Source organism: Vulpes lagopus, chromosome 11 (assembly GCF_018345385.1).
Source record: "Vulpes lagopus strain Blue_001 chromosome 11, ASM1834538v1, whole genome shotgun sequence".
NCBI lineage: Eukaryota > Metazoa > Chordata > Mammalia > Carnivora > Canidae > Vulpes > Vulpes lagopus.
In genome coordinates, this window is record NC_054834.1 from 102,081,050 (window position 1) to 102,093,168 (window position 12,119).

Sequence of the window (12,119 nt, forward strand, 5' to 3'; positions counted from 1 at the left end):
ATAAAAACGTTTCATTAAAACAATCAGTAGATAAACAAGTTAAACCATTTTATAACCTTTCACCTTCACTGTTAGGCCTACTTTAAACCACAACACTGACATGCAGAGTTCAATGACCAACTCAGCAACACTGACATGCAGAGTTCAATGACCAACTCAGCAAGAGTTAACTATAAACACTTCTCAACAGAGGTACAGTAGAACACAGACAGCAACCGCCCAATTCTGGAGACTCCTGGTCACATCTCTTACGTTCTACAGACTAGGCTATATCACATTTATATCTTCCATTTCTCACATTTCATATTGTATTGAACATCCCCCACATGTAAACTTTCATTGTGAAAGATCAAAACAAAGTTAACTACATAACAAAGCTCCTCTTCAGAGTGGAAATGTTAGGGTTGAGTGCTATAAATTTTCTCTGTGCAGAGTTAAAAAGGGCTCTACTGAAAATCTGCCCAAATAATATAACATATTTCATTTTTGGCCTCTAGGACTATTGAATTCATTAAATAATAAATTCTACAATGAATCTTTAAAAATAACACATGAAAAAAAAGGTTTTATTTTATCTCTATCTCATTATTTTAGTTGGGTAGTCTCTAAACATTATTAAATTACAAAGTGCCCTTTTAAAAAATAATTGATGACAATTAGTAGTAGTTGCAGTAGTTGCAATAGTTGCAAAGTATCCTTTCTTCAGTTAATGAAAGCGATGAGAGCCGTGATACCCTAAAGATAAAGAGCTCATTCTGGGGGTTAGATATAGATATCGTAAGAAGAGAAGTTCTGTTGAGAGAGGACTCCTAGATGGTTTTGGATTTCTCCAATTCACAGTAAACAAGCACTAGTATGGATTACTAGGAGAATTTGATTTGAACTCTCTAAGACAATATTATTATATATAAACAAACTTTAAACAATGGAATTAATATAAGTTCAGGGAAAAAGCACAGGTTAATCACATAATTATAATCACATAATTAAAATTAATACATTTTAAACATACACAATAAAGTCTACTGAGGCTACATTTTTAAAGAAGCGAACCTTTTCGGCATTTGAGTGAAATGTAATAGCCATTTCCAGCCTATGCACTCTCTCTTCAGATGCTATTGTAAATTGTTTCCATACTCTGTTCAGTCGAGGAAGTGTGTCTCCAGATGATCGAGATGTGCAGCGCAGAGACTGACACAACACAACTGTGGCCTGTAGCAACTGTCTTCCATAGTCGTAAGTGCTCTAAAAAAGAAAAAGTAAACATGAAATTGTAATAAAAGAATTCTGAAAAGAGAGATGGGAAAGTGTGCAGGAAAGACTGGCTGCAAATATGTAACACTACTGGAAATCAATATTGAATGACTCCACTGGCACTTACTACTACAAATTAACTGCAGATATTAAAAAAAAAAAGGATGGGGAAGCAATACTTGGAATTTTTGGTAAGTTTCTTTTTTATTAGGCTTTGTTCTTTTATTCTGCTTTCCCTGTCTCAGTCTTCTCAATTCCACAGGCCATTCATTAACCAAAACAAGTGGATGACGATGGGCTCTTTATAGGCCACTTTATATCCCATACAGGAAACCACAACTGTTCACTGAGAGCTCAATTATTAGGGAAAATAAATTAAGTTACTTTACACACACACACACACACACACACACACACACACACACAGTCTATATTATTATAGTAACACCGGTAAGATGCAGAAACTGTGGTTTCTACTTTACCAAAAGTAACACATATTTCTCATTAACTTTTGTTAATGAACAGTTGGATTGCCTAAAACATGGCATAATATAAAACATATGTATCAGGGAATGTGAACTGGTGCAGCCACTCTGGAAAACGGTGTGGAGGTTCCTCAAAGAGTTAAAAATAGACCTGCCCTACGACCCAGCAATTGCACTGTTGGGAATTTACCCCAAAGATTCAGATGCAATGAAACGTCGGGACACCTGCACCCCGAGGTTTCTATCAGCAATGGCCACAATAGCCAAACTGTGGAAGGAGCCTCGGTGTCCATCGAAAGATGAATGGATAAAGAAGATGTGGTTTATGTATACAATGGAATATTACTCAGCAATTAGAAATGACAAATACCCACCATTTGCTTCAACGTGGATGGAACTGAAGGGTATTATGCTGAGTGAAATAAGTCAATCGGAGAAGGACAAACAGTGTATGTTCTCATTCATTTGGGGAATATGAATAATAGTGAAAGGGAATATAAAGGAAGGGAAAAGAAATGTTGGGAAATATCAGGAAGGGAGACAGAACATGAAGACTCCTAACTCGGGGAAACGAACTAGGGGTGGTGGAAGGGGAGGGGGGCGGGTGTTGGAGGGGAATGGGTGACGGGCACTGAGGTGGACACTTGACGGGATGAGCACTGGGTGTTTTTCTGTATGTTGGTAAATTGAACACCAATAAAAGTTAATAAAATAAATAAATAAATAAATAAATAAATAAATAAATAAATAAATAATAAAAAAATAAAACATATGTATCAGAGGGAGTATACAGAACCTGTATTCAGGAAAACATAAACCCTCTCAAGTTTATGCAGGCTACTTTTGATGCACCAGCTGACATTTTCTTAGTTCTGTGATATTTCTGGAATAACATAACTAACCTTCTTGGACTTGGAGGGTTAAGTTACATTATAATCATGCAGAAAGCTATTCAAACACTGAGCTTGTAGAAAAGGAAGATAACCAGTTCTGCACCTGTGCAACATCAACAAATTTTCTATGCTTTTCCAGTAAAACTTTCGTTTCCTGAGCATCATCACCCAATCTGATGTGGGTCTTAAGCAGGGCATCCAGAAGTTCACTTAGCCATTCTACTGCCTAAATAAAAATAAAAACAATGAAGGTGGATCCATAACTCTTATTATATCAAAAACATCACATTTATAAAAAGAAAAGTTACTACCACATGATTAATTAATCCATTAGTTATAACCTAAGTTCTTAATAGCTTATTTCATTCAATGAAAGTTACATGAATTAAGGACCTTTCCTCCCCCTCAAAATTTTTGAAATCTAGGGACATAAGATATTAAAGGGAAGCACTTTTTTAGAAGTGCTATTAAGCATATAATTTGTATTAATAGAAGATTGTGTGTTCTCCTTAATGTCTGAGCACTGGGTATCACAGAAGACTGATGAATCATTGATCTCTACCTCTGAAACTAATAATACACTATATGTTAAATAATTTAATTTAAATTACAAAAAAAGACCATGTGTTTATATAATATTGATCTTACTTGAATCTCATTACAGATTTATGTTATTTAAAATCATAAAGTTCTTCTAGATCAAGCTAAAATGATGTTCCCCAATGCTAACTATACAAAGATAGCTTATTGTTTATCTAGTTGAAAAACCCTCTTACAGGTTAAAAAAGAAATGTGCTATACCAGCCTTAACCTTAGCACATAACCAACAAGTAAGTCAACAATAATAAATAATCCCAATTTCTAGCTCAATAGAGGATTTCATTGAGAAGATAAGTCAACTGAGACTAGTAAAATAACTGGAAATAAACACTTTAGTATTTTAATAACATAAACTAGAATTTGACTTAATGTATTCACTTTCTTAGGACCATAATAAGTACACTTTTTTTTTAATAGGTAGGTGAAATCCATCTTTTAAGAAAAGACAACTATATCATGTGCCTGATTGATTTTTTACCTGGGCAGCATCTTCTTCACATTTAAACAACTGCACCATCTGAAGCATCTTTAACCTTCGCACATCTACCATGTCTTCACATCTAATAAACCCAAACATAAATGTAAAACATCATTTCAGTTTCATTAATAACTATTTTAACATCATCATCTGGCACACAGGTATTGTAGTATACTAAAATACTTAATGCTATATACCATGGAGACTTCAACTACTTTGATTTGTAAGAATTTTAAAGATATCTATGTTACATCAAAATATTTCAAAACTTCAAAATACTTGAACAATACTTTCTTGAGAATAATATGGATTCTGCAAAATACTGAAGCAAAGCATAAACAAAGTAGTACACTAAAACCCAAGAAAATCTCCACTGCCAGTTAGCAATAAACAATCCTCTAAGATAAACATATAAAGTTTCTCAAATACTAATTTTGATGATGATGGTCCAAGGAAATAAAACAAAAAAATCAGAAGGACACTATATCTTAATTAAAGGATCTAACAATAGCAAATATTTATGCCCCTAACATGGGAGCAACTAATTATATAAACCAATTAATAACAAAATTAAAGAAACACACTGATAATAATACAAGAATAGTAATAGTAGGGGACTTTATCATCTCACTCACCAGAATGGACAGATCATCTAAGCAAAAGATCAACAAGGAAACAAGGGGGTTTGATGACACACTGCACCAGATGGACTTCACAGATATATTCAGAGCATTCTATCTTAAAGCAATGGGAAACACATTCTTCTCAACTGCACAAGGAACATTCTCCGGAAGAGATCATATACTTGGTCACAAATCAGGTTTCAATCAGTACCATGAGACTGGGATCATTCATTCCCTGTTTATTTTCAAACCTTCATGCTTTGAAATTTGAACTCATTCATAAGAGGAAATTTGGAAAGGATTCAAATACATGGAGGTTAAAGAGCATTTTGGTAAAGAATGAATGGGCCAACCAGTAATAAAGTAATATTAAAAAAATTTGATGGAAACAAATGAAAGTGAAAACACAACTATTTAAAACCTTTGAGATGCAGCAAAGGCAGTCCTAAGAGGGAAGTACATAGCAATACAAGCCTTTCTCAAGAAATAAGAAAGGTCTCAAACACACAACCTAACCTTACACCTAAAGAAGCTGGGGAAAGAATGGCAATAAAAGTTAAACCCAGCAGGAGAAGAGAAGTAACAGAGATTAGAGCAGAAATAAAAAAGAACAGTAGAACATATCAACAAAACTAGGAACTGATACTTTGAAAGAATTAATAAGATCAAGAAACCTCTGGCCATACTTGTCAAAAAGAAAAGAGAAAGGACCCAAATAAATAAATCATGAATGAAAGAGGAGAGATCACAACCAAAACCAAAGAAATACAAACAATTATAAGAACATATTACGAGTAACTACATGCCAACAAATTAGGTGATCTGGAAGATATGGATGCATTCCTAGAGACATATAAACTACCAAAACTGAAACAGGAAGAAATTCTGAACAGACCCTTGACCAGTAAGGAAATCAAAACAATAATCAAAAATCTCCCAACAAATAAGAGTTCAGGGCCAGATGGCTTTCCAGGGGAATTCTACAAAACATGTAAAGAAGAATTAATACCTATTCTTTTGAAGCTATTTCAAAAAATATAAATGGAAGGAAAATTTCTGAACTCTATGAGGCCAGTATTACGTTGATCCTAAAACCAAAGATCCCACCAAAGAAGAGAATTACAGACCAATGTCCCTGATGAACACGGATGCCAAAATTCTCACCAAAATACTAGCCAATAGAATCCAACAGTACATTGAAAGGACCATTTACCACAACCAAATGGGATTTATTCCTAGGCTGCAAAGGTGGTTCAACATCCACAAATCAATGTGATATACCACAATAATAAAAGAAAGGACAAAACCATATGATCTCAGTAGATGAAGAAAAAAGCATTTGACAGAGTACAGCATCCTTTTTTGATTAAAACTTTCACACTGTAGGAATAGAGGGAACATACCTCAATATAATGAAAGCCTTATACAAAAAGCCCACAGTGAATATCATTCTCAATGGGGAAAAAAATGGGAGAGATTTTTTTCCCTAAGGTCAGGAACATGGAGGGATGTCCACTCTCACCACTGCTGTTCCACATAGCACTAGAAGTCCTAGCCTCAGCAATCAGACAACAAAAAGAAATAAAAGGCATCCAAATTGGCAAAGAAGTCAAACTCTCCCTCTTCGACGATGACAGGATACTCCATGTGGAAAACTCATAAGATTCCATCCCAAAATTGCTTGAACTCATACAAGAATTCGGCAAAGTGGAAGGATATAAAATCAATGCACAGAAATCAGTTGCATTTTCTATACACTGAGACAGAAAGAAAGAGAAATTAAGGAGTCAATCCACTTATAAATGCACCCAAAACCATAAGATACCTAGGAATAAACCTAACCAAAGAGGCAAAGGATCTGTACTCTGACAACTACAGAACATTCATGAAAGAAATTGAGGAAGACACAAAAAAATGGAAAAACGTTCCATGCTAATTGACTGGAAGAACAAATACTGTTAATATGTCTATGCTACCCAAAGCAAAAGCAAGCTACACATCCAATGCAATCCCCATCAAAATACCATCAACTATTTCACAGAGCTGGAACAAACAATCCTAAAATTTGTATGGAACCAGAAAAGACCTCAACTAGCCAAAAGAATGTTGAAAAAGAAAACCAAAACTGGTGGCATCACAATTCCGGATTTCAACTCTATTACAAAGCTGTTATCATCAAGACAGTATGGTAGTGGCACAAAAACAGTCATATAGATCAATGGAACTGAAGAGAACCTGGAAATGGACCTTCAATTCTGTGGTCAACTCATCTGCAACAAACCAGGAAAGAATATCCCAGGGGAAAAAAGGCAGCCTCTTCAACAAATGGTGTTGGGAAAATTGGACAGCATCCCAAAGAAGGAAACTGGACCATTTAATTAACCATACACAAAAATAGACTCAAAATGGATGAAAGACCTGAATGTGAGACAGAAATCCATTAAAATCCTGGAGGAGAATACAAGCTGCAACCTCTTTGACTTCAATGGCAGTAACTTCTTGCTAGACACATCTTCAAAGGCAAGGGAAACAAAGACAAAAATGAACTCTTGGGGCTTCATCAAGACAAAAAGCTTTTGCACAACAAAGGTAACAGTCAACAAAACCAAAAGACAAGTGACAAAATGGGAAACGATATTTGCAAATGTCTTATCAGATAAAGGACAGGTATCCAAAATCTACAAAGAACTTACCAAATTCAACACCCAAAGAACAAATAATCCAAATCAAGAAATGGGCAGAAGACATGATCAGACATTTCTCCAAAGAAGACATAAAAATGGCCAACAGACTCTTGAAAAAAATGCTCAACATGACTCAGCATCAGGGAAATACAAATCAAAACCACAGTGGGATATCACCTCACATGAATCAGAATGGCTAAGATTAACAAGTAGAAAATGACAGATGTTGGTGAGGATGCGGAGCAAGGGGAACCCTCTTATATTGCTGGTAAGAATACAAGCTGTTGCAGCCACTCTGGAAAACAGTACAGAGGTTCCTCAAAAGAACTGAAAATAGAACTACTCTATAACCCAGCAATTGCACTACCAGATATTTACCCCAAACATACAAATGCTGTGATCTGAAGGGGCACCTGCATCCCAATGTTTATAGCAGCAATGTCCACAATAGCTAAACTATAGAAAGAGCTCAGATGTCCATAGACAGATGTACAGATAAAGAAGATATGATGTATATATACAATGGAATACTATTCATCCATCAAAAAAGGAAATCTTGCCATTTATAATGACATGGAAAAAACTAAAGGGTATTATATAAGTGAAATACATCAGTGAAAGACAAGTATCATATGATCTCACTCATATGTGGAATTTAAGAAACAAAACAGAGGATCACAGAAGAAGGAAGGGAAAAATAAAACAAGACTAAATCAGAGAGGGAGATAAACCCTAAGAGACTCTTAATCATAGGAAACAAACTGACTACCATTGGAGGGGAGTGGTGTGAGGGGACAGGGCAACTGGGTGATGGACATTAAGGAGGGCATGTGATATAATGAGCACTGGGTATTATATAAGACTGATGGATCACTGACCTCTACCTCTGACACCAATAATATACTATATGCTAATTAACTGAATTGAAATTTTTTTTAAAATGACAGCAATCAATGTAAGTGTCCAACAGAAAAATGAAAAATTATGGAATATTCATGCAAAACATTTTATAGCAGTGAAAAGACTGACCGACTCAATACATGAATTATTGGTGGTGAATCTCACAAACCTAATCTCAGTTTTTTCTTTATAAGGGGATTTTAAATAAAGTTCACAAATAAAAAGTTAACACTTTTCATTATATTACATTACCCAAAGTAATATCTAATTTTGAATTTTAAAAAAACTACTCCGTATTTGTTCCAAAGAAGAAAAAAACTTATCGATCTCTAGGTGAAGAAAAACACAATTCAGAGTAATTTAAAATTTTACTGTGGTCGGCCATGTATAATATTGAACTTTTAAGGTGACTTGAACTAACTTAGCTCTGATCCATTCTCTTTGTTCCCATGCTATTCATGGAAGGGGGAACTCACTACAATCCCAAACATCAATGACCAGTTACCCAGGAGGCACTAAGCTCCACTACAGTCAGTGTTCTTAAAGAAGCTGTACAGAAACCATTGTCACAAGGTTATTTTTTATAAGAATGCCCTTCATAAAAAGCCCATAACATACTACTAAAATGAACTTGGGTAAAGTAATTCTACAAAGCTAAACAGAAGTGAGGATAAGAATTTTTTAAATCTGAAGCTAAACAATAATCTAAGACACTTAAATGATGATGATGATATCATAGATATTAATGCAAGTGTTGGATAATGTGTTTGAGAAATATAAGACATGGTCTCAACTATTAAGTTGGTCTCATTTTGGGCAGTAGACTTCTAAACAAACTATGTGGTGAGTGTTACCATGGATGAATGTAAAGAGTTCTAGAAGCAGGAAGGAACAAGTTGACTAACATGCCTTAAAAATCTAAAAAGCCTTCTAACAGTAAATATCCCTGAGTCTTGAAGAATAAGCAGTAATCCATCAGGTAGAAAATGAAGAAAGAAGTATTCTAAGTCACAGATTCATGAAACAGCACGATGCATTCAAGAAAGTAAAAAAACCGTTTCTGCATGGGAAAGTTGCAGGATATAAGATTATGTAGGGTTGAATTATGAAGGGTCTCCTACATTATTTCAAGGAGACTGAACTTCATCTGAGAAAACAGGAAATCACCGAGTGTAATTTTTTTTATTAGATAAGTACTTTACAAAAATTATTCTTATGTACAACAGACTAGAGAGGATCAAGGCCAGAGGTAAATAAAAGAGATTTTAAATAGAAAATGTTCAGAATTCAGAGACAGCAGAACTTAGACATTTGATCAGGCTATACAAGATTAGGAAGAGTACAGATTTTAGGATAAATCCCAAATTTGGTAGCTGATGGTAACTTCAACCTAGACAGAAAATTAAGAGAGCAAGTATCTGGACATATCAGGTTTGAGGAATGTGTGGAACATCCACCTAGAGATACTAAGTAGGCCAAGTATAATTATGGGTCCAAAGCACAGGACAGGGGTCTGGGTCAGAACCATATATACTTAATCACAATCAAATAAAAGAAAGTCATTCAAGTAGTGAGACTGTGCAGGGAGAATACACAGAGTAAGAGGATCTGGCCTCAAAACCAACCCTGAAAGCAATGCAATTAGCTAGAAGACAAGAAACCAGTGAAGAAAACTGAGAAGAAAGAGATTGCCAGGATCATGAGGGTGTTTCCAAAAGACAAGGTCATCAGAAAGTCTCAAGAGTTTCAAGAAGCTATGTCCAATGCTATTTAGCGTAATCAAGCAATGTGAAGACCAAAAATACTACCTGGATTTTGAACAAGATCAAGCATTATTCCATAGTAATTAAAGTCACTGGTGACATCAGTAAGAGCAAGTTCAGTGAAATGGTGAGGGCAGAAGTCAGACTGCGGACGGCTGAAAAGTAAGTGGGAGGCAGTGAGAAATAATAGTACAACTGTACCTTCATATGACCTTCAAATGACTTGGCTGTTAGAGAGGAGATTCTATGGCTAGAAGGTAAAGAAAGGGTTGACAAAGAAAGTATATGCATGTGTGTTTTGTTTTTTTAATAAGAGAAATTTAAGCATTTAAATGAGAAGCAGAAATCAGAGTAGAGAATGAAGGGAACACAGGGAAGACATAAGCATGTGTGGCTTATTAAGAACAGGGGTCTAGCATCCTTTGTGATTAGAATAAAATAACAAAATGGGTGAGTTTGCATGTGAGCCTAGAAGGAATTTCTGCCTAATGAGTATCTTCTCTGTGATGCAGAGATTGTTTCTATGAGGTTTTGCTGATGACCCTAAAATTTCTAAGTGTGCAAAAATTTCCTACAACCATGCTACACTGTTTTACTTTCATATATTAATTTAATCCTTTACTTTGTAATGCTTTCCAGTTGCTATTTCAAATTGAATTTTCAAAGAATCCTTTAAATTCCCAGCTCTCCATGAAATAAAACTAAATAGCCTCTTACCCAGAGTCTGTTGTCTAATCCTTTCAAGCAAATAGGAGTACAATGGGAATGTGACAATCTGTGAGTTGGAAGTTTAGATGAAGAAACTGATCAATGCAGATAGCACATTTAATAGCAACTCTAAACCAAATGAAAATGGAAGAGCAAAATTCTCCCAAAAAGTGTTTTTTTAAAAGATGAAAGAGTCATATGCTATACTGGAGAGATGGAATGTGAAGTACTTAGGGAGTAAACTGAAATTTTACCACGGAATAAAAATGGTAAAAGTTCCATTAATTGGACAAATTATCATTATTTGTTAGTACAATTACATACAATAATAATTACATCCACTAAAACCTACTACATACCTACTATATAACAGATTAGAACTTGTATTTTGTATAGAAAACATCTATCACTTCCTATTTTAATATTATGTTATTTTAACAAAAATCAACATTAACAGTCAAACTTTGCCTTTGTTTCCTAAGCTGCATATCTTCCATCACTCCTTGTATGTGGTCCACATTTTCTTTATTTTCAATGGTTACATCCTTTCCGTAGGCCCAGGATGCCTGATTGGAGATCTGATCCAGAAGTCCTTGACCTTTTTCACGTAAACCTTGTAATCCTACATCTAAAACAAAAGTTCCTAGATTTAATCTCTTAAACAAAGAAGGTGCTTCCCCACCCTCAAGTAAATCCTCTCAGCAGATATTGTACTTGTCTTCCAAGAATGACAGCTTTGTACCTTAAACTACCTTGGGATGGGGTTCTCTGAACACTTTAAGCAATAAACATCTTTATAAATGTAGTTCAAATTGGAGCTTCCTCTCATGCCAAATTCAGCCTAAAGAGAATTTCTACTGATGACAATTATTTTTGAAAACTGAAAAAAGAAGAAAGTATGGGAATTTCTAATTGATTATAAGATTTTTCAACTTGTTTCGTCTGTGCTTTTATGTAGTCCAATTTTTAGGAAAACATGGCAAACATTTTGTTCAAAATAATGTATGAGTTACAAGACTTCAAAGTATTCGACCAATTTATTATCACTGTGAAAAAGGATGCTGAGTATTTTGAGGTCAGGCATCTTCCAGCTTACACCTAATGAGAAGTAATATTTAGGATAGATTTACAATACTCCAAACCAGACAAGCAAACAGGAATTTTTTTTTTCTTTTTTAAACAAGTATGGCTCCAGAAAACTTCTGACACTATGAAATAAATTGCATCTGGCAAATTAAATACAAAATATGTACTATTCCTATCATGTGTTGAAATAACAAAGCTGCAAAGTAAAATGCCCATATAAACATGATTTTTCAAACCCATCCTCTCAAATCCTTTTCAATAACTAACTAATTGGCTTCGATCATGTGTCACCATTTTCTACTGAATCTGTCTTAGGTTTTTGCTTCATCACCTCCATTCCCTTCTGCCCTTTTATCCCACCCAGAACAACCCTCACTTCCCATTTGTACATCCACTATCTCCTCTCCAGTCATGACCTAGGGAAATTCACTGTATTTCCTTCCTACTGTAATAAAATGTAAAAGGCCTTGGTGTCAAGTAAAATGGAATCATCCTCTCCTTGGGAGAGTAGGTAACCTTGGCAATATTCCCAGTTTGGAGAAACAAATGCACAGAACCAAACCGACTATTTATTCACAAGGTTAGGATATAGCAACAACAAAAATCATTGCATAAAACACAGTTTGGGGCATACAGGGTTTACCA

The 12,119-nt window shown here is 34.9% G+C and overlaps 1 protein-coding gene across 2 annotated transcripts in view; it reads right to left on the reverse strand.

Annotated features, from left to right (window-relative positions):
• The window catches only part of SESTD1 (SEC14 and spectrin domain containing 1), a 136,674-nt gene that overhangs the window by 13,060 nt on the left and 111,495 nt on the right, over positions 1-12,119 (reverse strand). The window contains exons 13-16 of one of the 2 annotated variants that reach the window (XM_041721963.1): positions 10,857-11,016; positions 3,711-3,792; positions 2,736-2,858; positions 1,054-1,245 (exon numbers count right to left, since the gene is read on the reverse strand). In XM_041721963.1, coding sequence (XP_041577897.1) covers positions 1,054-1,245; positions 2,736-2,858; positions 3,711-3,792; positions 10,857-11,016 — 557 coding nt within the window. Of the gene's footprint in view, positions 1-1,053; positions 1,246-2,641; positions 2,859-3,710; positions 3,793-10,856; positions 11,017-12,119 lie in introns of those variants that run through there. The other variant, XM_041721964.1, reaches the window with a different exon arrangement.